The 27492-nt window shown below is 39.0% G+C and overlaps 1 protein-coding gene across 1 annotated transcript; it reads right to left on the minus strand.

Annotated features, from left to right (window-relative positions):
• Nucleotides 1-1622: 1622 nt before the first annotated feature.
• CEP152 (centrosomal protein 152) lies at nucleotides 1623-26386 on the minus strand. Its single transcript, XM_050903646.1, is given in 29 exon segments — nucleotides 1623-3127; nucleotides 3385-3488; nucleotides 3763-3919; nucleotides 4670-4776; nucleotides 4861-4942; nucleotides 5247-5426; nucleotides 6935-7109; nucleotides 8771-9421; nucleotides 9697-9828; nucleotides 10305-10577; nucleotides 11097-11276; nucleotides 12044-12179; nucleotides 12322-12450; nucleotides 12633-12763; nucleotides 12884-12997; nucleotides 13858-14065; nucleotides 14640-14803; nucleotides 15661-15752; nucleotides 16481-16573; nucleotides 16576-16627; nucleotides 18046-18246; nucleotides 18538-18677; nucleotides 19605-19745; nucleotides 20496-20664; nucleotides 21149-21493; nucleotides 21717-21783; nucleotides 22020-22120; nucleotides 24846-24968; nucleotides 26354-26386. Coding segments are annotated over 28 exon segments (5427 nt in total). The 5' UTR covers nucleotides 24933-24968; nucleotides 26354-26386; the 3' UTR covers nucleotides 1623-2111.
• Between the last annotated feature and the right edge of the window lie 1106 nt (nucleotides 26387-27492).

The raw sequence follows: 27492 nt of genomic DNA on the forward strand, positions 1-27492 counted from the left end.
TACGTAAAAATCATCAGCTGTTCAAAGTTTTAGCAGGACTAGGATCATTATGTACTTCATTCTGCATTGAAACCACTGAGCTTTTAAACACAGGAAATTTTTTAAAAGCTACAGAAGTGACAGTAAGAGTTACGCATACAAACAACATTGAACAAGGCAACAGAAATAAAATACAGTGTAGTGTAAGAAGTTACATTTTAGGAGAATTTTAAAAGCAGTTTGCACATTGGCACCGAGTGTGGCATTTTGGGAAGCAACTACAGAGAAACTCTTGAACCCACCTCAGATGAAGGATTACTTGGAAAAGTATGTTTGATCCACACAAATGAGATGATGGGCCCCCAGCTGCTCTGTCTGAATGGTCAGGGATGTTCTACAGGACAGCTGCATGTTTACTTTTACCAATGCAGGCTTTCTTCATCTGGGGAAGGTTTCTGGACTAGCCCAAGGAATGAATTAATCTGATGTATTGGTTTAAACACTTGTACAAGTACCTCTCACGCGGGAATAAACGTACTGCTTTTTTACCTTGTGCAATTTGGGAAAATGTTTAAACTAACCAAAAAAAGCCACTCATCACTGAAAAAAAAAAAAAAAAAGCCTCCACATGGGGCTTAGAGGACAACTAGTAAAAAACTTTCCCCTGCAGACAAGGCCACAGCTATTTCCTCAGCTAAGAGCTCGGAATTTGGCCCTTGAACTTAACCACTGCCCATGTTTGTTTAGGCACAAGCGGTCTCTCATGGCCTCAGTTTGCTCCCACTGACTATGACAAACCCCACCTTCACTAAAGAGGAAGTGGGGTTGGATTTATAGGCAACATTAAAGGCCACCAAGAAATTCAGAAGTCTCTCATTAGATCACCCGAGAGAGTCTCGAGTCACAAACCAGCCCTGCGTACCAAGAGTTGTAATGCATTCTGCCTTGCCAGTTGGCCTGAAATATAAACAGGCAGGACGTTTTTGTAAAGGAAGTTAAACGCATTTTTCTTTAGAAGATTTCTGTTGAATCTTGTACTATTTTCCTCTTAAAACTGAAAAGATTCTCAGACTAGACCGTGCTGCTCGACTCTGAAAGACCAAATGAGCATCCTTACAGCAGTTAAATGTTGTTACATATGAAAGGCATATGCATCATCTTTGAGAGAATATTCAGTCTTTTTTCTTCTAATATCACAGAATAATAGCAAGCAAAACCTTTTTGTTTACGTCTTCCGTATTACTGTTGATGTGAGTTGCTGTCCCATAACCATACTATTAATTGCAACAAGTACGATTTAATCACACCCTGTGTAAGCAAGCAGCAAAATGCCTCTTTTCCTCACAGGATCATTAGAAATTAAATGCCATCCTAAGGAAAGCAAAAAGTCTAGGAAAAAAGATACATTTCATAATTCTCTTCAAAACATGAGCAGGCCTTTAAAATAGAAGCTTTCTAAGCATCAGGAGGAACATTACTACATCTTCAGTTTACACTGATAACCTATGCTACTTAAGGAACACTGGCAAAATGTGGTTATTCTAATTAGTATCTCTTTCTTCTGCCCAGTACAAGCTATTTCTTGCTGTACCAAAGGGAAGAATACTTGAAATGTGATTTGTTATAATAATTTAATGAAAAAATGCAATTATTTTTGCTTTTATTATGGGGATGCACACAGAGGCTTACAGGGGGTCCTTCAAAATGGAAAAAAGTCAATTAAAATACTTACTTCAAACAAATCCTAAAACATCTCTCATTGAGCTCTGAAGGAATTTTCATAACCATTTAAAAAGATTACCACAAGTTACAGTAGCTTTTAGATAAACACTGCAAGCTAAACTTAATATAAAAATAGATGCTATTTAATAAATTTTTATATAATACACTATAAACAATTATGAAAGTGTTATTACAAAGGTTAAAAAAGTCAGCATTAATATTTCAATTAACTTTATAGAATTTCTTCACATAACATTCGAATTGTGTCACATTGATCATGAAATGGACACAGCAGAACAGGTTTTCCCCAGTCTTCACACTTTTATTTAAACATCTAATTATTTTTTTTTTTCCTTCAAACAAGGAATTGCTCGTATCTGTTCAAGTTAGAAAGTGGGCTATCAAAACCACTATCTTGCTGAAGAGACTGGGGATCCCACACCATTTTTTTCCAAGCATTTGTTGCAGCATCTTCCTACATTTGAATCTGGCAATACATTGAGTTGTGTGACAGCAGAATTTGATTTGTCAGAATTCAGTAATGAAGTATGCTCTGGGTTTGTTATAAGGTGGCCTCTACTGTAAACTTCAGTGCTGCTTTTTGTGCCGAGAATCTTGCTATTACCATTAGAAGCGTCTCTCCAAGAAGTAACAACATTTTCATCTGCAGGGGAAAATGACCTGATGCGATGAAACTCTTCACAGTAAGCAGTCTGTGCGTGCACATTAGTACTGGCTTTTTGTTCAGGATACAAGAGAGGCATATCACTACAACCCAGATGCAGGCTTCCATTCACAGAACTCCATTCACTGCAGCTTCCTTCATCTCTTTCTGGAGTTTCTTGAAAATCAAATTCCTGAGTTCTTTTAGATTTAGTTTTCCATTTTCCACATGACTGGATACATTTATCCTCTTTCAAGACTGTTCTTTCATTCTTGCTCTTAAGCATATGATGAGTTGGCCCAGAGATGGTATGGCCATTTGTAAAGCTAGGAGCATTCATATTTTCTAATGTTACTTGAAAAGCAGATGGAGGAGCATTCTGATGTGCTATATTACTAGCAGCACACAAGAGTCCTTCTTCTACATTTATGATGGAGCCATATTTTTCTCTTCTTCCATCTTCATTTGGATAAAACTCTGGCAAAGCATCTCTTGAAGCACCATCCAGATTTTTAGAATTATTCCTGTTCTGAATATTTGAAGTCACTGTTTCATGAAGCATATGTTGAGTTTCAGTCTGCACTGCATCAAACTGCTGTCTCAAGTCACGTGGCACACGTTTCTGGACAACTTTATCATTGGCTTTTTCGGTAATGCTTTCACCACACGATTTGCTTTCCATATGGTTTGACCTAGTCTGAAGCATGCAATCTCTTTTTGAGTACTCTGCTCCAGGCAGTAGATCAGAATTTAATAGCAGAGCTAGGAGAGGAGGGAAGGAAATAGATTAATTGAAGGAAATGTTAATGCTGGAAGGAAAATGAGGTTCTTTTGTTTGTTTTGTTTTTTTTTTTTTTTAAATGAAGAATTGTAAGCATTGTCAAAATAAGCAGCTTATATTTACATTTCCATTAGCAAGCTTATAAATAAGTAGTACTTCACTTTCCATCTGCATTTTTGTTACTACATGCACTAAATCAATATGATCAAGAAGAGAACAACTATAGAATCCAACATACCTGAGCGGGTAGATTTGCTTTGGGGAATGTGTCGAAGAGGCGTTTCAAGTCCTTTAGCCATTGTAGCAAGCTTACTGGCAGCATCCATTATTTTCTTTTCAGCTCTGCCAAGAATTGCAGAACATGAAAAAAAAAAATTAAAGTTTAAGGGTAATTCCTTTTCAACTCTGCATTTTACTTCAAGGTAATGTTAGCGAGAGTCAAAGAATACTGAAAAGACAGTATGCCAGACTGCTCAGCAGTGACCCCATGCCAATCTGAGCACACTGGCAAGACTTCAGGTCAGACACTGTTTGCTCCAAGGTGGACAAACACCAGACTAATGTCTACACACCTCTTTCAAAACCAACAGTAATTTCCAAACATACTTGAACTTACCCTTCATGTTTCCCATTATCAGCAAGAAGTTGTTGAAGGCATGTCAAATAGTATTTACGCATTTTCCGTGACGTTTCTTGGCGCTCTCTTAAAACCTCCACTTTAATCATTTCAGCGGCTCGCTCCTTACTTTCACGGATATAACAAAGCATATCGCCTACAAACACACTTCATTAGTAACCGTTTTCCCCCAGAGGGGGGAAAAAAGCCAGCACCACAAACTGGGATTGTCTAGCAGACCTGGAGCCAGTCATCAAGGGCCTGAATTTACCTGCCAACATTCCACCCAAATCCTTGTGCCAAGTGTTGCCTACTGGATAAATGCCACTGAAGACCAGAGCAGGTCGATATGAAGCATTAGACAGGAATTCAGTTGTCCAATTCTGCATCTTCAGCAGCAATAGAAAACACTAGGCACAGGGATTTGGGAGGAATGTTGGCTGGTAAAATGCAGGTCTAGGAATTCTTTGATGGCAGTGCAGCTGGCCTTTGGGGACATGCTGCACTCCAGTAAGACCTGGCGCTACACTTAACCCTCTCTCCTCAGCCAGAAGGCAGGATATAGCACAAGAGAAAAAGAGATTCTCCCTCAGGACAAGTTGCAGGGTACATGGATTGTTTGCTGGAGATACAAGATCAGTTCTGAAAATACACTTTACCACTTTAAAAGACATAAAACAGTGCAACAAAGCAAGGATGGCATAACAAGGCTTCACCCATTGCAATTAATCTTGTCTAAGATTATGGTGACAATTCCATTTCTCACATTCACTCTAGTAAGAAGGAAAAATTTACTTCTCACGTGATTTGGCTGTCAGATTCCTGTGCAAGTTGGCTGAAGGAGGAGGAAGTGGCAAAGTAAATTATTTTGCTCTCCTAACTTTTCAGCTAAGACTTTAGTACTTACACTTAATCTTGCTCACAGCTTTAATGTACTGAGCACGCACTTCTTCCAGCCCTTTCACAGAGTCACAGGATGTACAAGGTTTTGAGACACCTCCCTTTGACAGTGACCTGAAATGCACATAAGTCACACTACACAAGAAAAGCGCCTTATATCTTACAAAAAAAATTGGCTTGTTTACATTTTTTAAATACCTTGTTGCTGTTCCCAGGTCTTTCAGTTTAGTCTTCATTTCAGAATTTTCTGCAATTAGAGCTTCTAGAACCTTCTCATTTTCTATTAAAAAAAAAAAAAAAAGATGAACCATAATCCACTGCACTTCTCTAAATTCAAGTTGAGTTCAACAGAAGTTATTACATGAACTGCTGTCTCTGGTATAAGAGCTCATTGTCACAAAGCATCATCAGCAAATGTACAGCTGTTGCAGTAACGAGCACATAGGAATCAATCACAATACACTTCAATGAAGCCTGAATAGAAAAGTCATCTTATACAGTAATTAAATAAGCTTAAAGCCTTCATATGGCATTACTAACACTATGCTGGAGGAAAACTTCAGAGATACTGGGACAATCCTAACCTTGGATTTGCTCTGACTTAGCTTCATGTTCTTTCACAGCAAGCTGAAGATGTTTGCGGGCTATCTCCAGCTCTCTTTTCAAGTCCTGGCACACAGCCTCTCTTTTTTCAAGCTCCTGGCAGCAGTGTTCACAGCAAAAGTCTTCCTGAGACCCAAGGTTCCTTTTTGTACATTTCTGACCTGCAACAGTAATTGCTAAAAGTTATACATCAACGATGGGACCAAAAAAAAGAATCAAGCCCCACCTTACTATTTCCAGTGCTCTTAGTCTTTCTCTTGCTCGAAAGCGTATAACATGTTATTTTAATTAAAATAATCACAAGAGGCTGGAACCCTGTTATAGAAGGTGCAGCAGCATCTATCAAGTCATTGAGCCCTCACAGCCTCAATGCACTCCCATCAGTGATTTGAGTCTTCAGTCAGTGATATGAGACTTGTAGGTTGAAATTTTTTTTTATTATTTAAAAAAAAAAACAACCAACCAAAAAAAAAAAACCAACAAAACACCACACACCAAAAAAACCCCTCAAAAACCCCAACACAACAGCCAAGCAGGGTCTTTTGGAGTCAGCTGAAGGAGACTCTCCCAGCTGGGAAGCCTCACATGCGGCTGAGTCTAGTTAAGTTAAGAAATGCACAAAGACTGGGCTACTTCCAGGAGAGCAACAGTTGCTCTCTATAGCCAGGACAGGGAGCTCTAGAGACAGAAGAGCTGCACTGCTTGTATTGTTTTGTGTTTAATAGATGGTTTGTTATTTTGGTGTTGAAGGAATTCAAGCCACACTATAGGCATAAAGCCAAAGACTCTCTTGGGTTTTCTTGCTTTATGTTTTTCGGTTGCATAAGAACTCAAACTAAACAGAAAGCCCCAGAGAGATTTCTGTGCCTCCCATGAAGTTCTTCCCCAGCTACACTGTCTCCAGCTTTGCCATAGTACATGTGACAGCTTTGAGAAGAGCGACAACGCTTAAGTATATACTGGGGGCGGGGGGGGAAGGAAAAAAAAAGAAAAAAAAAAAAGAGAGAGAGAGAAATATCACCCAGGGATTTGCATTTTTTCAACTACATTCTTGATCAAAAGAATCGGAAAAAACTACCATGCCAGGTGAAGTATAATTCTTGACACAACAATATCTTTTACATGAATGCAGAATTCCTTGTCTTGTCTAATGTCAAGAGCAAACAGTATAATTTGATCTTCAAAGCTCTGATTTAGTATTACCCATTTACAAGACACAGTTTAGACCATACCCTGCTCATCAAGACCAACGCTGGCTTGCTAATGAGCTGTTAAACACCAGAGGTATTAGTGTTCATGTCCACAACTCCCAAAGAGTATTTACACCCGCAGCAGATACAGCAGCTATGTCTTTACTCCTGAAGAATGGCTTCAAAAAGCCGAAAGCGGCTAGCATTTAATAAAATTAAACCTCAAAGCCTAGCATTAAATCAGTAAACTGGAGATCAGTACCATTTGTTGCACGGTTTGTGACTATCATAGTACAAGATAATGGAACATTAAACCACCTTACAGTCAGAAGAATTGCATCTTCCTCTCTCACCCAAATATTCACTAATTAACTAACTTCGTATTAGAGTCATCAATAAGACATTAACTATTAAAGACTGCTACTAACAAGCTTAATTTGACGATATACAATTTGCCAGATTAAAAACAAACCCAATACCTTTGTCTGTTCCAGTTTCCTGCAAGGGCGGCTGTCTCCTTAGCTTCCTTTGTGCTTCTGCTTGGTGTCCAACACTGTACACAGGAGGTTTTGCCATGTCTCCAGTTTCTCCTTCACCACGTTGCAGGCAAGAATATGCTTCTTTATTTACAGTACTCACTAACTCCTCATATTTCTGCAATTGAAAAACACTTCCTGAAAACCCAACACATCGCAAAAAAAAAAAAGTGTTCCACACTATCTTAAAGCAGATAAGTAGTATGTTATGCAATAAAACAAGCAACTCTGGCCACCAAGTAGCTTTAGTAACTGTAACGCAGGTGCTTTAAACCTGCAATAGAACTGTAGATTGCAGCTCAGATCATAAGGAAAATGTGTATTCTAGCATAAAGAAGTTTTACTTAGCATAATTCACTGCAACAGCAGTACTGGCTACCTTGAGTTTTATTTTGGAAATGTCAGTAGCCCTTAACATTCCAGAACTATAAAGTGTCTTTGAACAGTTGAAGTTAACTTGTTTTTTTAGAAGGCATATCCAGCAGAAAAAGGGGTTGGACCCATTTAGAGTTTCTGCACAAATATGGGTAGTAGGGACAGGAAAGTCATCTAGAAAAACGTAACTTCTCTGTTTATTGTTATTAGGGTAGCATGAGAGAAGACATTACTAAGAAGTTACAAAGACTTCACTGGATAAAGTGGTTCAAGCCAATGAACATTTTGAAGTTCAAAGGCATATTAAAAACGGTTTACCAAGAGACATTCATATCTATTACGGAAGATGCATCAGGCATAGGAAAAAACTTCTTATTCTCTTTACCATTGTAAAAATAACTCATGACAAGAAAACTTTAAAGGACCACTTTCTGAACAGAAACATATTAACACTAAAAAACTGGGTAATACTGTCATGAGAAATCACTTCATACTCACGTCCTGCCTTTTCTTTAAAAAAAAAAAAAAAAAAAAAAAAAGAAAAAGACATTTTCTTTCTCTGTCCTATTCTTGGATAATTCCCCAGCTGCTAAATGCTGGGTGGCAATGGCATTTCTGGTGGGATGCTCCCCATAATCAAAAACTTACTACAAGCATAAGCATTGCAAAAAGAGGAATCTGCCAAAATGATAGAAACAGAAGCTTTTGGACAGAATTCTACTTAGCCCCAAACTCCACTAGAAGAGGGTAGGATGTCTTTCCTCATTTGGGCAGGCACATTGAAAAGGATTTCCTAGAGCCACAATAAAGTTAAGCAAGACTATTATTCCTGAGATAGGTCAGTTTGCCAGTTACTCAGTTCTACAGATACTCTGCAAAAAGGATTTACTGTTTTCATCTTTGTTTGTAATGGGTGGGGAGAGGGGCGGGCAGGGAAGAGTAACATGATCCACAATCACTATCCAGTCACCATTACAAACTGCTAAATTTCTCAAAAAAAAAAAAAAAGCAGCAGCTATGCACAAAATCTAAAGATGGGCCTTAATGATAGTACCCACCTAAGAGGTCACAAGGAGCCTTCAACAGGCTCCCAAACTTAAGATGGTGGATTCATCTCCTTAATTTATAAATCTTGGCATTAAAGAGTGACACTCCTAACTTGGCTTTCTCTTCTTTAAAGACTGAAGGTGTCAAAGCTACACCCATCCTTTCCCTTTTCACTTGCTAATGGTAGGTTTAGCGCTCTCTCACAGTTTTAAAAGACTGTTGTTATCAATGAACTCAAATGTTGGATTCTCCAATTCTCAGGATTACATGGATATTTTATATTGGAAGAAAACAGGTATGAGCCTGACTTCTCAAATCCCTTTTCTGGTTGGCAGTTATAATTTACAGAAATATTACCTCTTTCCATTCTTGCTCTTTCTTTTCCAGAATTGTGTAAACTGTGGTTCTGTAGGCCTTTTGTAAGCAAGCCTTCAGTTTGTCTTTGCATTGACGGTTTAATTGAACATGAGCATCAGAACGCTTATCCTTCCAAGAATGCTTACTCTGTGTGCACTTGACTAGTTCTTCATGGATTTCACTCAACAAGTACTCAAGCTCAACCAGAGTCTCCTCCTCATACCGATTAATTTTGTCCTGCAGTCTCTTTGTTTCCTGAGCCTCCCATTCTCGCTGCTTTTGGTCTAGTAACATCTTTATTTCTGCCTGTTTCTGAATGGAGAGATCATTCTTCTGCTTTGCAAGATCCTCCTTTGCTGTTGCAAGTACCTCTTTAATTCTGTTTCTATGATCATCTAAGAATGATCGGTAGTCTCTCTCATTTTGCTCTTGTATCTGCAGGATTTCTTCTTGCTTTTCTTTGTTCCACTGAGCACGGGCTTTTGCTAGTTCTGCTTTGATAGCTGCAGGGATTTCTTCTTTCTTTAGCTCCAATTCCTTCTTGAGAGAAACTACCTTTTCTTCAAGTTCTTTCATTCTTGGTCCAGATTTCTCTGTATTCTCATATTCTTTCTTCCATTTCTCTTCAGCAGCTGAGAGAACTAGGGCTAACTGGTGAATATATAACACAGTCATTATAAATATATACATACATTTATAGATACATAAAATATAACCCTGGGTCATTATCTATTGGAGATGATTTTCACATTATTTAATAAAAATATAATCCTATACAGGCAAAAAAATTGATCAGAACCACAGTACACTAGAAACATCTTTCCTTAATGATTCCCCGCCTATGTCTACATTCATTCCTCAGTAATATATGGGATCTGGAAGACTGAACTGTTTCTCAGTACACATATACAAGTATTTTGGGCTACCTGCTTTGCTGCAGTCTCTTTGTGCTCTTTCTCCCATTTTTCTTTTTCTATCTTTAGATTTACTTTGTACTCTTTGAGGTCTGTTAATTCTTGCAGCCACCTGGCATGAGCTTGGGTTAAAGCTGCATCTACCTACAAGCAGATAAAAAAACCCCTACTTCAGTCACCACCACTGAATACATTTTTATTATTACTTTCATGTAGCAATGAAAGAACAGACTTCAGTTTGGATTGCCTATGTTTACATAAATTAAAAGAATCAGACCAGCAGCATCTGATGCATTTCTTGATGCAAAAATGATACCAAAACGATGAATATAAAATATATTTTTAACAAAATGGTGTAAACTAAGTCAGTGTTGCTCAGTTCTGTTCAAAACTCCTGCAAAACTTGTCCAACTGTGTGGAAACACTAACAGCTAGAAAAAAACAAGCTACATGCTACAACTTCTTCAGAACTTTTTTTTTAAAAATGTATTTCTAATATAGCAAATATCAACTACTAAGCTTAAGAGAAAGCTAGTGGAAGAGAACACTTTTTTTTTAGGTGACTTAGTTGCACATGGCAGTTTCACAGGCTCCAGGCAGACAGAACAATTCTTTGTTACCTGGCTGGCAAGATTTTTACGGTATTTATTTTCCAGTTCTATTTCAAATTCTTTTAAGGCCTCTTCAGAGGCCATATTTTCTTTCAGAGCCTTCTGGATCTGCAGCCTCTGGTCTTCAACAATCCCTTCTAACTCTTCAGCTGAAGCTTCATCCACAACTGTTACTCGGTCAGTTTGGCTGCTGCAGTCATTACATTCAACTACAGTTCTTCTCATTTCTTCCAGCCTACTTTGCCATTCTCCTTCTATTTTTGCAAAGACTTGTTCTTTATTCTAAGGAAAAAAATATTTAAGAAAATCTCCCCAGTGTCCAAATAACTAGAATATTACTGGGATTTAACAAGCAAAACTCTGTTTACACCAGTAATCTTCCCTAACAGGAGAAGAGTAAAACTATGCTGAGAGAGAGTCTGGTAACTCATCACAGCTTTCTTCTATGGGATAGGATACACAAAGGACTTTTATATGATAACTGAATGAAACAATAGAAAGCATAACCACTCACCCAGGGATCAGGGTGGAACTCCAGCATATTACCAGCTGTGACATTCAGGACATTCTGCATGTTACTTTACAAGGTCTAAGGTTTGGGGTTTTTTTCCAAAATCTTAAGCATGTGTAATACCTACTGACTTCTTCAGAAGCTCCTAAAATAACAGATCCTTAAATGCCACTTCAAATGGCAGAATAACAGTGCATAAATCTATCTACATACAAGTTCTCCTTCTGAAAATAAATAAACCAACAACAACAAAAAAAAAATTTTGAAACCCCCTGGTCTAAATTCCACACCTCTTTTTCTTCCTTCTCCCAGTGAACTTTGGCTAATGCAACTTCCTCTTCAACCTGCTGTTCTTTTTCTTCCAGCCACTGCCTCTTTGCTGCTATCATAGAACTGCTGTGTTTCTCTTCAAGCTCAGTCCTCAGAAGGTTAAGAGAGTCTTCTTTTTCTTCTAGTAGCTGTTTCTTGAGCTAGGCAAAAAAAAATAAAAAATAAAAAAATTAAAATTAAAGTATTCTCCAAGGCATAGCAAACTACTCTGGTACAAAGTGATGAGAACGCATGAGAGACATGATTAACTCTCTAGTGCCTGTGCACTGATCTTACTGATGATACCTGGACAAAAGATTCAGCTCTCAAGAGGAGGTGTTTTAAGGCATGACATCAGAGGTTATTATAGGCTATTGCTCTAAAATAAGTTTTCTTATCAAGCATCTTTATTCCCAGCATACTTTGAGCTGCACCTCTTTACTGTACTTGCTTAGCAAGACAGTTGACCTACTTTAGTCATTTCACACTGGTATCTTCAGAAAAGCAAAATTTTTAATCAATATATCAGTCTGAATTCATTGTTACTTAAAAACCACAGTATTTTCAGATCAGTTTTATATAGGGAGAAGAAAACTTCTATTGTCATTCAGTTCTTTGGAAAATGTCTCATGAATGTAAAACCTCACACTGCTGACTGAGCAGTTAGTCCTCAAGAGTCAGAATTGTGAAAGTTGACTATGTGGAAATGAAAAGCTATTGGAAAGGGTTACGTCTACAATATTTTAAACCCCAGGGCACAACGGCAGGTTAATTTAACAACCAACAGGTCACACGTATTAGCTTTCTGATCTAGCTGGATCTCTTCCAAGTATCTTCCCCACACAACCACAAAATTAAATACACTTATGAATATTACATCTTAAAAACAGTCTGAAATGATATGGTTTATAGGTATTTCCATTAGTACCTTCTCTTCCTTGAGCTGCTGCTCTTGCTCAAATTTCTGCCTTAAAGTAGCTTCCAAGGTGTCCTTCTCCCCACAGACTCCGATGTAACATTCCTTCACTGCAGTCATCTCTCTGTTCAGCTCCTCTATGTTAGCCCTTCACAGGACAGATTATTTATTATCAATTAGTCTTTACACTCACAGGACAGCAAGTCTGTTTTTAAAAAAGTGCAACTAGCACTGAGGGCCAGACAGGAAATGTGAAAGTTTCAGTAAAAGTGGAAGAAAGTAAGTCTTACTTTAACTGCGAGATTGTCTCTTCATAAGTTTGAATAAGCTGCTGTTTTTCTGCAGCATACCTCTCCATCAGGTCTTTCACAAAATGTGCTTTTGTATCCTCATGATGTTGCTGATAAGTTCTTTCACATCTACGATTTCAAGAAAGGAAAAAACTGCTTGGCTTTTTTCCCCCCCTTTTAAACAGGGTTCAACTTTTCCTTAAGTAAGAAACCAGCTTTCTAATGCTGACCTGCCCTTGTACCAGATAGCTGGTACAAGATTATACATGCAGGCTAAAAGTTCACAAGTGGAACTAAACAGTCAGACTTACCTGTCAATGGCTTCTTGTTTATCCTGATCAAAATCCTGAACCATCTTTCTCATCTGACAACAGAGATCTTGATTTAAGCTTTTCAGTTTTTCCTCATTTTCCTTCAGTTCTTCAATAGTCGAAGCATGGTTCTGGACAAACAAGAGTCAAGTAATAGGTGGGTTGTAAAGAACCTTTTCTAATTGTAGGTTTTAGCATAGGGGTTTTTTGGTGGTGTTTTTTTGTAAGGATAAGCAGCATCTCTGTCTCACCTCAACTTCTTGCAGCAAAGTTTCATTAGCCTTTCTGAGTCGCAGAACTTCTTCCTTAAGATTATCAGAAACCGAAGGACTAGACACTGACTTATCATTCAGATTTGTGACAGGCTAAAAATAAACAAAATTAAGATGATACCTTTCAAGATATACATGATTAGAAGTTGATGCTTTAAAAAAGTTAAAGCTGTCAAATAAAGATGTTACTTAGAAAAAGTTAAAAAAAAACAACAAAAGGAAATCATTGCAGTGCAAGATATAACCGTATCACTGTTATTATAGATGAATTCCTGAAACTCATAGTATCATGAAGGTTTAAAGAAGTACACACTCGATGTTGTGTTTGCAAGCTGAACGACTACGATCATCCACCACAGAGCACACTTCTCAAGCATATTATATTCCTATCCCACATCCAGGTCACAATGTATAGATTACAAGAGCAGATGTTACAAGTCTGATCAATTTATAGAAGGAAGTTAATAATGGGGTGAAGAGAGATGCAATATCAAAGAGATTCCTTGTTGATCAAATTACATAGCGAAAGCCCTCTGAAGGCAATCTGTTTAATGTTCCATTTGTATAATGTAATGATACTATCAGCTTTCTCAGAGAAATTACAAGGTCTTTTTGGCTAAAGAAAACCTACTTTCTCCAATGAAATTTGGTTCTGAAAAAAGCAGAGCGGCCATTAAGTGCTATCAAGCAGGTAAGCCATCATATCAGAACTCACCTAATAAGGCATATGCTGCCCAAGTTGTGCTATTCAGTTTGTTTCTTTTTCAAAGACACAAAACAAGGTATCATCCAATGACAGTGCTTTCCTTAAGCTCAGACAGATTTACTTAGTTGCTATCAATACTCAGCTGTGAGCAAATTCTTTGGTCCATTTTCATAAGAAGTTTAAATGTTGGTTTGGTTCACTAAAATCCAGTGCATCTTTACTATTAAAAAAGTGTAAAAGAACAAACCTCTGACTCTTTTGATGCTTTTTCTGCTTTCAACAACTGCTTGTATTCCTCCAATGTCTTCTGGCAATCTTTAAGATCATTTTGTAATTGAGTAATTTGGTTTCTCTTCATTTTATTACTGCTCAATAAACGTTCCAGCTCAGCTTTTAATTCGACAATAATTTCATCTTTAGAGAGCTCTTTATCCATGTCTCTGTTCTGTATTGCACTATTAGGGAAGACATAACCAGTTCAATATTTAAGACTATAAAGGTAGTGGTAGCAAAGAGAAGAGCAACTAATGCTACCAGAAATACAGATGTCTAAGAGGTAACAGTAAAAAGAATGAGAGAACATGAATACAGAAGTCATATGCTTTTTCATCAAGTTGCAATTAATGTACAGAAAACTTGTTCATTCAGCTGTTTCCCCAAAAGATTCATTCTCACACGATGTGAGGTATTTTGAGACGACTCAATTGGCTGTTTTAAAAGACAGCTTTAGCATTAAGTAACTACGTGGAATCTTTGAGCAAAAAGGTATCCATGCATATAATCCATACAATCCAAGGAACAGCAACATAGTCCCTATAAAAACTGAAGATTTATTAAGCAGCAATTAGGCATCCAATTTATGGTATTAGTCCAGTTTCCTGTTTCCCAGATTACCTGGCAATACCAAGCAGCATTTCAAATATCTACCAAAAAACCTGTATGTTGATCCAGTAAGACCATCTTTTACACATCACTTGTATAATTTCTTGAGGATTTTAGATTTCTCTTTCAACAAGAATCATTCAATACCTGCAGAACCGTGGTTTCTTCCCGGTGATTTTTTTAATTCCCAAATCTACATAGGAATCACCCAGGTTCGTATGCAGCTCTCCACCCGCATCATTCAAAAATACTCCAAGCTTGGCAGCAGATTCATACAAAGCTATTTCTTCCTTCAGTTCCATTAATTCTTCCTTAAAGGAAGAGACAGAAAAAAATTACACTGAGCAGAGAAACTCCAAGCAAACACATTAGGCCCATGATAACTCTTCCAAGGAAAACAAATACACAGAGCTATTCTTTCTAAATATAGTTGTATTTAGCTGTATTTACTTGAATCATCAGCATTAGTTTTATTTATTTATACTATTATTTTTGATACCTCTAGCAAAGCATATGTTAAAACTACAAACTGATTAGGGAATATTTTCTGTTGCTCAGTATATTATATTGTTCTTATTACAGTTCATATATGAAGTTAAGTATTATTTCTTTTGCTCTTACTTCTTTCCTGCTGCCCGTGTATAGTAAAATGGACAACAACAGAAAAGTACATAGCTGGAAAAACAGCCTATTACTCTAGTACTTATTAGGATTCATAATTTCCAAGACGATAGATTTAAGTCAAATATATGAACTGAATTGGAAACACAGACTTCCACTCATATTTTACAGAGGACACTCTAGCATTCCCGTTTGCTGGCAAAAAGTAAATTTCAGAACATAATATCTCCAACTATCCCTACAGCCTAATTAAGTTATGAGATTCCCAGCACATAGAATTTACATTCTTCTTTTTCCATAAGCAGGTTAGATAGATGTATGATATCAGATTTGTGCCAATATATATGCCCCGCTGTGTTTTAATTTAAAAAAAAGAAAAAAAAAAAGTCCAACATGCAACACCGGGAGATGAAGTAATGGGTAGTCCTTTACTGAAAGAAGATGTGCTTGTTCCCCCAACAAATAAGAATAGTTTCAACTACCAATCTCTTAGCTATTATGCCCGCCCCCCTAAAATCAAAACAGTAAAATATTTAATAAAATTAACCTGCAAAGCCTTGTTCATGTTATTGCTTATCATGTGCGCAGACTGAGCTTGTTGCAACTGAAACCGCAACTGATTTGTCTCCTGCATCGAGCCTATTGCAGGAAAGAAAAGGGAGAGAAAGAGTAAGTCATAAATATGCAAGAAAGACTATGCAATCTGAAAAAAGATCACTGTTAAAAATAGCAATGTTGATTCTGGTAATAGGCATTACTCTGTTTCTATTTGCTTGATCTCACTAATAGCTACTACATACATTACTATTAAAAGACTTCAGTGTGTAAAGGTAGGCACAAGTCTAATACACAAAGAGCAGAATATTTCACATGCTATTCCTACTGATATAAGTTTCCAAGAACAAGCCTCCAGCCACAAAAACAATTCTTTTCTCGTTGAGATTTGAATTTAGAATGGCAATTCAAGTCATATGCGTAACACAAAAATAAGTAGCTTGCTCCCAAAGGCTGTTATTTAGTCCAAAACTAAGTTTACACATATGCAGCACAAAATGCATATAAAATAGTTTAATTGCTGTTGCTTGGGGTTTTGGTGGGTTTTTTTGGTTTGGGGGGGGGGGGGGGGGCGGGGGGGGTGTTGTTGGATTTTATTTTATTTTTATTGGGTTTTTTTTTTTTTTCCACTTGAGTCTAGACTTAACTAAACTTCATTTAAGTCTGACTAATGCACTGCATAGGAAGTGGTCTAGTACACGTTTAACTTGATGTTGATTCCATTTCAATAGGAGCACAGATGTGCAATTTCATGCTTCAAAAAACTGGAGCCATTTCTGCAAGGAAAGATAAGGTATGAGTAAAAGGCTGACCTGTTTGCAGTAAATTTGCACATTGCTTTTGGCTTTCCTCTAGGCTTCTTGTCAGTCGATTTATTATTTCGGTTTTTTCGCATTTGGTTTCTCCAGCATTTTTTCAAGTTGCTTAATATGCTCTCCTAGATTTTTGCAGACCTCTTTCTAGGAAAAAAGATTATTTTTACTCATGTTACAAACATCTAGCCATCTAATCTGATGCCTAAAGGGCTAGAGGCCAGCTAAGTTAATCACAGATCAAATGCTATCCTTGGCTGACAAGTCATCTCTTACGGCATCAAAGTTAAGTTTTCACTAGGAGACAGTAAGTATACTCGTATATAAACATACATGGATGTGAACCATTTCGTATTTCCTAGAGCAGTTAGTTTTCAGCATGTCAGATCATCCCCTGTAATTAATCACATATACTTAGTCTACTGCACAAAAATCAAGCCTTCACATTATTTATATTAAGCCTGAGCTTAACTCAGTTTAGTTTATTTTAACTGAGCTTAAGCCAAGCTAGCAAGTTCCAATGCTCTGTAAAAGAGGAACTGTAGTTTTTTCACAATATACAAAGTAGACCTTCATATGGCATTACTTAGTTACCTACACAGACCTGGAAGGCACAGTACCTCGTCTTTACACCTTTGTACTTTTCTATTTTCCCTAAAAACAGGAGACATCTCTCTAAATACTACTCTAAATACCCAAATATACTGCCATAAAACATTTTTTTCGCAGTAGAGACAAAGCTGTGCAAGCTTTGTTGTGGTACTAATAGACAGAAATTTAGCAGTGCATTCTTGTTTACAAGCAAGTGCTAGTTACCTTTTCAAACATACAACCCATTTATTTTTATGCATATTTATGTTGAGACAAGAATTACAGACCTAGAATTAAAGAAATTTAATTCTATTTCCTTTATGTGAAATAAGAGGACAATTTATTAAGGCCTGCCTAGACTCCATTGCTTGAATATTTCTAATAGTGTAACGGACTCTTATGAAATGTCAGGTAGAGTAATTTTAATAAGCTCTATAACCATGTGACACAATCCATATCAAACTCCATCTTAAAGCCAGCCTTTTTTCTGTCCTCTCTCCTTTTAAATCCGTACTTATAAAATAAAGTGACTGTTCAGTGGTTAGTCGTCCTTGATCATTTTGAGACTAAAGCTTGGTGACAGACTGCTTAATAAACAGTTTTTCTTGCAGCAAAAATATCACATCATTTCTTAATTAGTTCTTTTCTTTCCCAGATTTGCCGGTACTCTTTCAAAAAGAGATTGTGCACAGAATGAAAGCTCAGGAGAGAAACTAAGACAATGAATTCTTGCCTCCTCTGCATCTGTTATGTACAAACTCACAATCTGAGCTCACAACTGCCTGGAGATGTTTATAAAAACATACCACATAGGTTTCATAATATTGAGACTTATGTAGAATTTCCTTTCCATTTGCCTAGCAGCTTCCAGAAGGAGTTATTAGAATTATAGGTCAAGAAGTGCAGTTTAGGAAACATGGGGAGCTCTACAGCCTCTCCACTACAGTACTTGGCGTCCTAAAATAATTTCTCACCTGCTCTCGGAGTGCAGATTTTGTAGTCTCAAGTTTCTGCTCTAATGATAATACTTGCTTTTCATACTTCTGCTTGAGTGCTGAAATAATGGCCTCGTGTTGTTCTCTGGCTCGCTGAAGGGCATCTGATCGCTGAAGTTCTAACAGCTGCTTCTGCATGCTTTCCATGGCTACCTCTGCCACTTTGGATTGCTTCAATATCTGTAGGAACAGTATTAGAGAAGCACCCAGTTACATATATGTTACTTTTGCTCCAATATTCTGTATGTCAGTTCAGGTTTTTTGTGCAAGAGTTGCTAAAAGTCCTCAGATAATGCCTGGATTATAATACAAACTATTTTCCACCAATGCATCCTATTCATTCATCATATATTCAGCTTCTGCAATGATCATGAACAGTGTTTCAAGAGACTAGCGCTTATATTTAATGCAAATGCACCACAAATATAACTGTAGAGATCTTCCACAATAGTTTAAAAATATTTATAGTACCTGCTCCTCATTGGTAGTAAGAGTCTGAATTTGAGTTTCAAGGGCCTTTATCTGACCTTCAAGATGCACTTCCCGTTCCTTTCCGTTCTGATAGAGTTTTTGAGACTCACGAAGACTAACAGCCAAACCATCCTTTTCATCTGAAGAGAGAGACATAATTGTGTGAGAAACATGGCCAGCCACTCAACAATTTCATGGAACACGACTGTTCGGTATCCCTGCTCTACAGAACCACTTGCTGTGAGCCCCCTGTCTCATACTGTGGGCAACAAGCAGAAGACAGAACAAAAACTTTCAATCAGTCTCCATCCAGTAACCACTTTCTCCCTCTGGTAGCTGGAAGCACTCTGATATATTGTACCTTCAGAACCCTCGTGGAAACAAGGCCCATTCTGTCAGCACTAGAAAGTAGCATCATCCCTTACACAATTCAAAGGGAGAAACAAAATAATTCTCCTGGAGGAACAGCCAAGACACAGCAAAACGGTTGACAGCTGAAGTTTTCTCTCTCCTTTGCTCCTTTTGTATTCCAAAAAGGATATTCTTAATTCTCTAAGCTCATGACTCTTTTTTGTCTGTTCCTATAAGAAAAGGGAGACCAAGACAACCACCAGTCTCCACTACAGCTTTGATCATTTTGGAAGAGCTTCTCTCTGTATACAGTCCAGGAAATGGCTTGTTAAACCAGACAGCACACATTAAAAAGTTTTTTTTCATAGATGTACCCTTCTCCTGTTGGGGTTTGGGGGTTTTTTTGTACTTTTAACACACTAGTTTGGCAAACTTCTCACTTTTCTGTACATTTTTAATGCCTGGCACATGGGGACTCTGGCATAAAATGGTGGTCTTGAGAATGCAGTAAAAGTTAAGACAGTTATGCAGTCAGGCACCAATCTAGAGAATTTTCTTTAGAACAATGTTGGAGGGAGAGGGTTAGGTCCACATAATCCCAAATCAAGTTTATAGATATGATCAATACCTGCAGAGACACTACCTAAATCAAAGTTTCAGAATAAAAAAGTTGCTAGATATGAATAAAATCTAAGAATTCGTACAAAACATTTTACCTTTGACCACTGAAAGCTGATGATTCAAATACCTAATCTGCTGGGCACTCTTTTCTAGCTTTTCATTAAGTTCTTCCAATTGTCTTTCTCTTGCTTTATTTAGAACTTGAAGTTGAAGAATCTGCATATTTTCTGAAGAATCTGCCAAATTTCAAACAGGATACAGACAAGTCAGCACAGTCAACTAACCAAGAAAGTCATCATCATAAGTAATTCCTGCCCCAAGATACTTCTTTCATACAGTGCCAAATTCACTGTTAGTTCACAAAATTGCATCTTTTTTTAATCCATGTTTGATTCACATCACCTGAGCTGCTCTGGCAGCAATGGCTGAAGAATTGTAGGAACTACCAACACAATTCAAACCTAACAGCAAGCCCAGATAAAGGTTTACATGCTGTGAATTCACACACAGTCTTGTGGCAACTATAAATTTTCAAGATGCCTAACAAAGTAGTTCTGTCATTTGAAGTGTACCTAACAGAAAAGCCCAACGTGGCATCAAGCAAAGTATGTTTCCTAAGATATAGCGAGTCATTATTTTCCAATATTATAAACAAGACGAAGTGCCAGCACAACTTGAGATCAAGCAACCAGAAATAACTTCATTCAGAGTCTCACCAGTCAAAACTACATTTTTAATAGCCTGAAACTCAAATACCCTGATCAAAAAAGAGCTGATTTCTAGATAAAGTGGAAAAAAAAAAACCAAAACAAAAACAAAATTAGGGCTATCCCAATGTAAGCTTAGAGTAAAATAAAAGATCACATACATCAACATACTTTTAGTTGTCCTCTTACTAAAAATCTACTAAAATCAACAGGTCTGTTGCCGATTTCCAGTGGACTTGTCACACAAGTTTATTTCAAGTCTAAACAGCAAACACTTACTTTCATCATTGCCCAAGAATTCATGTTGCAACTCTTCAAACACTTCATTTGTTCTGGTTCCGTCTTGGATTAGTGGAATTTTTTGATGAATGCCATTTTGGTATGGTTTATAAGTCACTTTGTAAGATTCTGGTGATGGGCCACTGACAACATCAGATGCAACAAATTGCTGTTGTGACAATATATACGCAAGAGGAAATAAATTAAAACAACAACTGTATTCTTGCTCGATGAAAGTATTTTTCATTTTACAGGTTGACATTTAGAAGAGCTCTAGTAGCTCTTCATTTTCAGGCTCCAATCCAGCACACCATTTAAGTGTGACAGAAATTTTCGTGAAAGCTTCCACTTAAGGAGAGCAGTGAAGTGTCAACTTCAACAGAGTAAGCACACACTTAAGTGAATCACATTTATTCTACCTCATGGAATTCTACCTAGTCAACAAGAGCTTAAAAAAAAAAAAATCATAACATGCACATATGAAAATCCAATTATTTAATGCTTCATTGTTTTAAATATACTACAGAAGCCTCCCATCACTGTTTAAACTGATAATAAGAGACTGAAAGCATTTAGAAACACTACTACCAAGAGCTAAAAACCTGTGAAAATTTTCCAAAAGAGATAGAAAAATGCATCAGCTTCTGAAATACCTTAAGATGTTCCTTTGGAGCATCTGGAAAATTTATTATTTTACTTTGCTGATGGTTAAATTCTGGTTTATAGCCATTTGTATATGGCCTGAAGTTTTCAGGAAGATGATACACATTGTTCTGTTGGTAGCAACTTGGAGCATTAAACCCATCTCTACCAAGATACACATCATCAGGATCCTCTTGACCGTTCTGGCCACAGTAATCTTCTTTAACATCATATAAATGTTTCTTCTCTTCTTCGTTATGTAGGCCATTCCAATTCTTTCCATGTTTTTCAACATGATCATTTTGCTGGTCACACAAGAATTGTTCAGGGTACAGATTTTGTCCTTGTTCATAACCCTATGAATGGATAAGAGGTTCAGAATTGTGCTCTCAAAACTCAGATTTCCCCCCACCCCCCTTTTTCTGGGGTTACCAGCCCTCAAGTTAGAAATACTTCAAATGAATAGCAAAACATGTCACCTACATGAAAAGTATTTCTCTAATGAATTTAAATAATATTTAGCATGTTATTATGAACAAGCAGTTCCTACTAATTACATCACTGCTCACACAAGCTTACATTTTGAGGATCACTTATCAATGGATGATTGTTCCACCTTCCATCATGCTTCCTAGGCTCATGTGATCTAGAGAAAGACAAGCAGCTTAACTATGTACTTATAACTTCAGGAAAAAACAAAACAAAACATCTCTTTGTTAAATTAAGTGGCATCTAGTTTGTTTCTCATGGAACACAAACCATACTGCAAACTGCACTACAGCTCCCCTTTTACTTGGATTGCTTTTACACACCTCATCAGCCAAGACTTTGCTCTATTCTCAAAAGCACAACATAAATAAAAAATGGTGCAAAATGCCTTACTGCTCCTCAGTCTCCTGAATGCTACAGTCCGAATAGCTGGAGACCTGGTCTACACTGTCCTCCAGCATATCATGGGGAAGGTCTGTCAATAGTTGTTGCAACTGAAACAGAAGAAACAACATTCATTATATGCTTTCCAAAAGAACACATACAAGTTCAGTCCAAAGAGACAGAGACAGGTAAAATAGGCCATTTGCACAAAATCCTGTTTTTCTTCCTCCAATGAAAAGTTCACCACACTGGAATTCACAGAGACACTTATACCACAGAATGCTTAATAGACTAGAGTACCAACCAAATGATTTTTCTGGCAAACTCTTGTTAGGAGAAGAGCTGCACCAAAAAGACATAAGGGAAATGCCACCAGATAGACATGTCCGAGGACAGACTACTTTTGAAGAATGATCTGCAAACTAATCATGCCAAAGTTTCTCCTCCCTAAATCCCAGGCAAGAAAGGTACTGGACATTCAAAACATGCTCTTTCTGAGGAGTCTGAACTGAAATCCAGATAAGAACTTGCCAGTCTGTGTTAGTAGATGCAAGAAGTCATCACTGCAATGATTAGTGCTCTGCTCACGTGTTCAGATGAAGTCACCAAGCAACTGGACACGAACAGAGAAAAATACCACCACTTCTAATTCAGGAAATAGATAGTTGTGCCACCAAAAAAAAAACAAACCCAAAACAAACCACCAAACAAACAAACCCCCCCCCAAAAAACACACAACCAAAACACATCTAAACTTACTTGTTGTAATGATTCCCATATAAAATGTACCTCTTCTTCCAGTTTTCAGAGAGGCTTTTATACAGGGCCACATATTGGGCTTCTTGTAGATCTGAGCTATGCACTCTTTTTCTTATTAGGTGACTTGAGAACTACACTATATATTCAGAGTTATTACATGCAGTTGCTGAACCCTAACCCTGTTTTTCTCCAGACTCTCAAAGCATGTGTTAATAAGAGCAGAAACATTAGCTGCCCCATGCTAAATACCTTATTAGCTTTTCTTTGTTAAAAAAAACAAACACCCACAAAACAAAAACTATCATCTACAAAAAGTTCTTCTTAAAGATATCATGTTTTCTCAGATGCTATTTTAGATGTTCTCTAAGACCAAAGGATAGGCAAGAAGTTAAGGACAACTTTTCTAAATGTCTACAGAACAACAGAGCACCAAAAACTTGTTCCTAGAAATTCACTAGTGGCATGAAAAAGTTTCCCTATCATTAGAGCACTCTCTAGATTTATTAGATCTCAGCTCCAGGAAGTAGGAAAGGAAAGGCAGCATCACTCACTGAAGATCCCCCTTTCTTTGCCCTGCTTGCAACCAAGGACATACTCAAGCACCATAGGTTTCGCTGGTCTTGCACTGCTTTGGAAACTTAAAGTAAAGAGCAAGCAGTGCATACACAGTTCACAAAACATCATCCTGAGAGTTCATATTTAAACTGAGCTCAGCCTACAAGGTTAGCTAGCACAGAACTCGACACGTGGGTAAGGGTTACCCAATTCTTAAGTTAGTGTCAAAATACTCTCCTACCATGTAGATCTCCAATTTTCAAGAAAAAAACCACCTGATTTGCTGTGGCAGAAAACTTAAACTAATGCAGAAAGTCTCGGGTTACTTCTTGACCTGGGAACATAGCAGAGTCTGTGTTTTAGCCTCCTTTTAGCAGGCTGAAAGTCACATCCCACTGAAATATCCACATGTACGGTTTTGTGAACCCCACCTTGCCCCAGTTCAAACGTGCATGACCTACAAGGATTATCACTAACTTATTCCAAAGAGGCTGCTTTGTTTGTGCCCGTTGCCTCTTGTCCTGTTACTGGGCACCACTAAAAGGAGCCTGGCTCCATTGTCTTCACATCCTCCCTTCAGGTGTTTATACACATTGATGAGCTTCCCCCTGAACCTCCTCTTCTCCAGGCTAAACAGTCCCAGCTCTCCTAGCCTCTCCTTATAGAAGGGATGTTCCCCTCAACACTCTGAACTTATAATCCTATTTATGTACTCTCTCGCTCACCCACTGTAATAACCTGACAATTATTTCACTACTTGCTCTCCTGCACAAGCACAATGTTCTTTATCTGCATAGAAAGTTTTGGAACAGACATCAGATTCCCTACAGTGTTTGCAATAGCATCTTTCTGAGTTGTACAGTTATTGTTCTACTACACATTTTTGTGAACGTTTGTCTCCACATTACCTACACTTTAGACACTGATCCCTGAAGTACACATTGGAGACATTACCCGACATGAACATGATTTACCACCCTGTAAGAAATCATTATGCACATTCACGTCGAACACACGTTTTGCCAATTCTCTTTATGGAACAAAAAGAACAGAAACATCCACAGTATTTCAACTCCAAAGAAATCCCAAAACATTTGAACATATTTTTCTAGAGACTGAAGTATGTAATTTATAATCAGAATTTTAAAAATCATTCCTCGTTCTTTTCTAAGCTAACCAAATTTTCAAGTGAAAGAGAGTTGTTGCTTTCTAAGTATTCATAATAAGTGAAAAAGCTGTCAAGAAATAGAAAATGTAGGTGACACCAGCCTTTTGCATTTGATCTACTGCATAGGCAAGGAGTAACAGTTTTCCAGCCACTACATGACATTGCAAGGCTCTTAAGATGCAACATCTCATTATCTCTTTTTATTCCACTCTGCAAAGCACAGTCTGCACTGTTTTGCTCTTAACAAAGACAGCATAAAACTTTTTTCTTTTCTTTTTAATACACTTAAAAGAGAGAAATGGGAATAAACTAGATACAAAAGCCTTCAGATTAAATAATTTGTTCTTTTTCACCTCTTGTTCTCTTGCATAATCCTCTTGGTCATAGTCTTCATCTTCATGTTGAGTTTGTAGAGCTCCACTATCAAAGTCAAGGGACATTGTTTTCTAATAACGTTTTTGAGTATCCAGCAAAACCTATCGCAAGACAAGAAAACATCACACATGAGTAAAAGTGTGGGGGGAAAGTACAAAAAGTACAAAAAGTACCACCCTCACTTCCTGAATTAAGCAGCCACACACACACAAAAATATCTTTTTTGAAACAAACATTGCACATTTCCTATATCATTCACTTGAGCTCAGTATACCCAATGCTACTCATTTCTAAGAATTTAGCATTTTAAACAATTATTTGGGCTTTTCATATGCTGACATTACTAAATCATTGAAGTTCACTTACAAGCAGACATTATTTTCTTCAAGTTATATCACAGCATATGTATAACATACAGTGTTAGATGTTGATAGTTATCTCCACTTTTAAATCTTGCTTCATTTATTTCTAGAGAATAACTGTATTTTGTACTAAATACTGAAAGCATGCTGCTGCTTGCGCATTTGGATAATAGCTCCGATCAATAGGAAAAATAGGAAGAGTATCATGGAAACAGGAAACATAGGAAAAGTATCATGTCAGTTCCAGATTTAACTGCTTAATGAAGAGACTCAGACTCCCAAGGACTTGTCTACACTGAGCAGTGAGTCCACAGTAAGCTACAGTGCATAAGTGCTGGCCCACATTTGGTTGCAAGATAAGTTACTCCCTGATGAAGAGATACTCCTGACAGGCAGCTATGAACTAGAAATGATTGGTGAAGATTTTACAGAATGGCACATTCTTTGGGCATACAGGTGCAGCACATGCTGAAGTCTTCACTCAGTATAAAGTAAGCCTTACAAGAGCATTACTCCCAAGTTAAAAGACATAATGTGTCACTTCGTTATGTTTAAAGGACCTGCTTGCCCACCGATATTCAAGGAAACTCTCTAACACAGTTAGCAGGAGTCCTAACAAAAGGAAGTACTCGTCTCTGTGCACCCCCTAAAATACCAACTTCCACAGTGTGACTGTCTGCAACACCTCTCACAGAGTGATGCTGAAGCAGCTCAGAGCCATCTTCCCCCCAAACCCGCATCAGCTGTAAACGACCACCTGCCCTCCTCCTTCCTTAAAGTCCTTCCCAAGCCCACGAGCTGAGGCAACCGGACGACAGCATACAGCCCCGTTTCACTGGCTCACGGCCTGTAAGAGCCGCAATCAGTCACGGAGAGCCGCGGCGGGGAGACGGCAGACCGAGAGGCGCGCGCCGCCACAGGGCGCGCGGGGCGAGCTCGTCAGCCGCCCCCTCAGCCCCCTCACGGCGGCGGCGCGGGGCTGGCAGCTGGCGGGGACGATTACTGCCGTTATTCACAGCACGGCCGGGGAACCACCTCCTGCCGGGGCCTCCTTGGCCGGCTTCCCCCGGCCTCTGCGGGGCAGGAGGAGGAGGCAGAGCGCGGTCCCGAGCACCGAGACTCACCTGAGCCGCCGGGCGCCGCGGCTGCCCGCCTCCCCCAGGCACAACAAAGGCGCGCCCGCCGCTCTTCCGCATGACAACCGAGCCCTACGCCCGCCGCTCTGACTGACAGCCAGGGGCGCCAACCGGCGGCCGTAGCATCGCCTCGCTGTGCAGGAAGGCGGGAGGACGGGACACACTCGCCCCGCCCCAGTCGCGCTCGGCTGCGCTGCAAGCCCGCCTCCGCTGACTGTTTGAAAGCAGGCGCGCATGGCAGCGGGAACATGCCTGGCTAGCTGATTGGCTAAGCGGTTGACCAATGGCTGTGGCTGTTTTGCGGAGGGGCGGGGCCTCACCGTGACGTTGCGAGTGCGTGCGCAGGGCGGGCGTGGGGAGGTGTTCGGTGCAGGTGGTGGAGGCGCCATCTCGCAGCAAGACGGGGCAGTTGCCTGGCAACGCGCGATGGCATATCTGTAGAGATGCCCTCGTGAGGTCACAGCCTGACGGGATGACATTATGTGACGGGGGGGGCTGTTCTTCACGACAGCGTCATGATGAAAGCTGACGGGATAGCACGAGCATCTCTCATTTTAGAGCAGCAGCGTGGCTGGGGGTGGGGATTGTCACGAATTACCGCCACTCACCTCACAGAGGAGCCGCCCCTGAGGGAGCTGCCTGCAGGCTCTCCCCTCGTCCTCGCACTGCGCCCGTGCTGACGGAGCGGTGGTGGCACACGATGCCTGAGGCCCCGGGCTGAGCCGCGCACCAGGAAGCCCTTCAGGGGGACTCAGCCTTGGCCCGGTGAAGCCCTGCGGGAGCACAGGAGGAGCCAGGCCGCACACAGGCGGCCTTCCCCAGGCAGCCTTCCTCAGGGTGCCTAGTGCTCAGGGAGCCGCTCTGCTTCGAGAGCTTACTTTAATCTGTTAAAAAAATTAAAAGTTTCTCTGAGCGAACAAACTTCTTCCACAGAATTGCCTGTAGCAGGCATTAAAAAAAAAAAAAAGGGTTTTCGAACAATGAGTGTTTGTTCAGAGATGCGGAAGATACGTAATAGCTCCATCTGGTGACACTTACCCTCAGCAGTAATAATGCTGCCTGCCTGCCCTAGCAGCAGAAAATGGAAGCTGTGGTAGGACAGAGGAGTTTGGGTCATTTGTTATAAC

The sequence above is a fragment of the Gymnogyps californianus genome, chromosome 11, assembly GCF_018139145.2.
Source record: "Gymnogyps californianus isolate 813 chromosome 11, ASM1813914v2, whole genome shotgun sequence".
Classification (NCBI taxonomy): domain Eukaryota; kingdom Metazoa; phylum Chordata; class Aves; order Accipitriformes; family Cathartidae; genus Gymnogyps; species Gymnogyps californianus.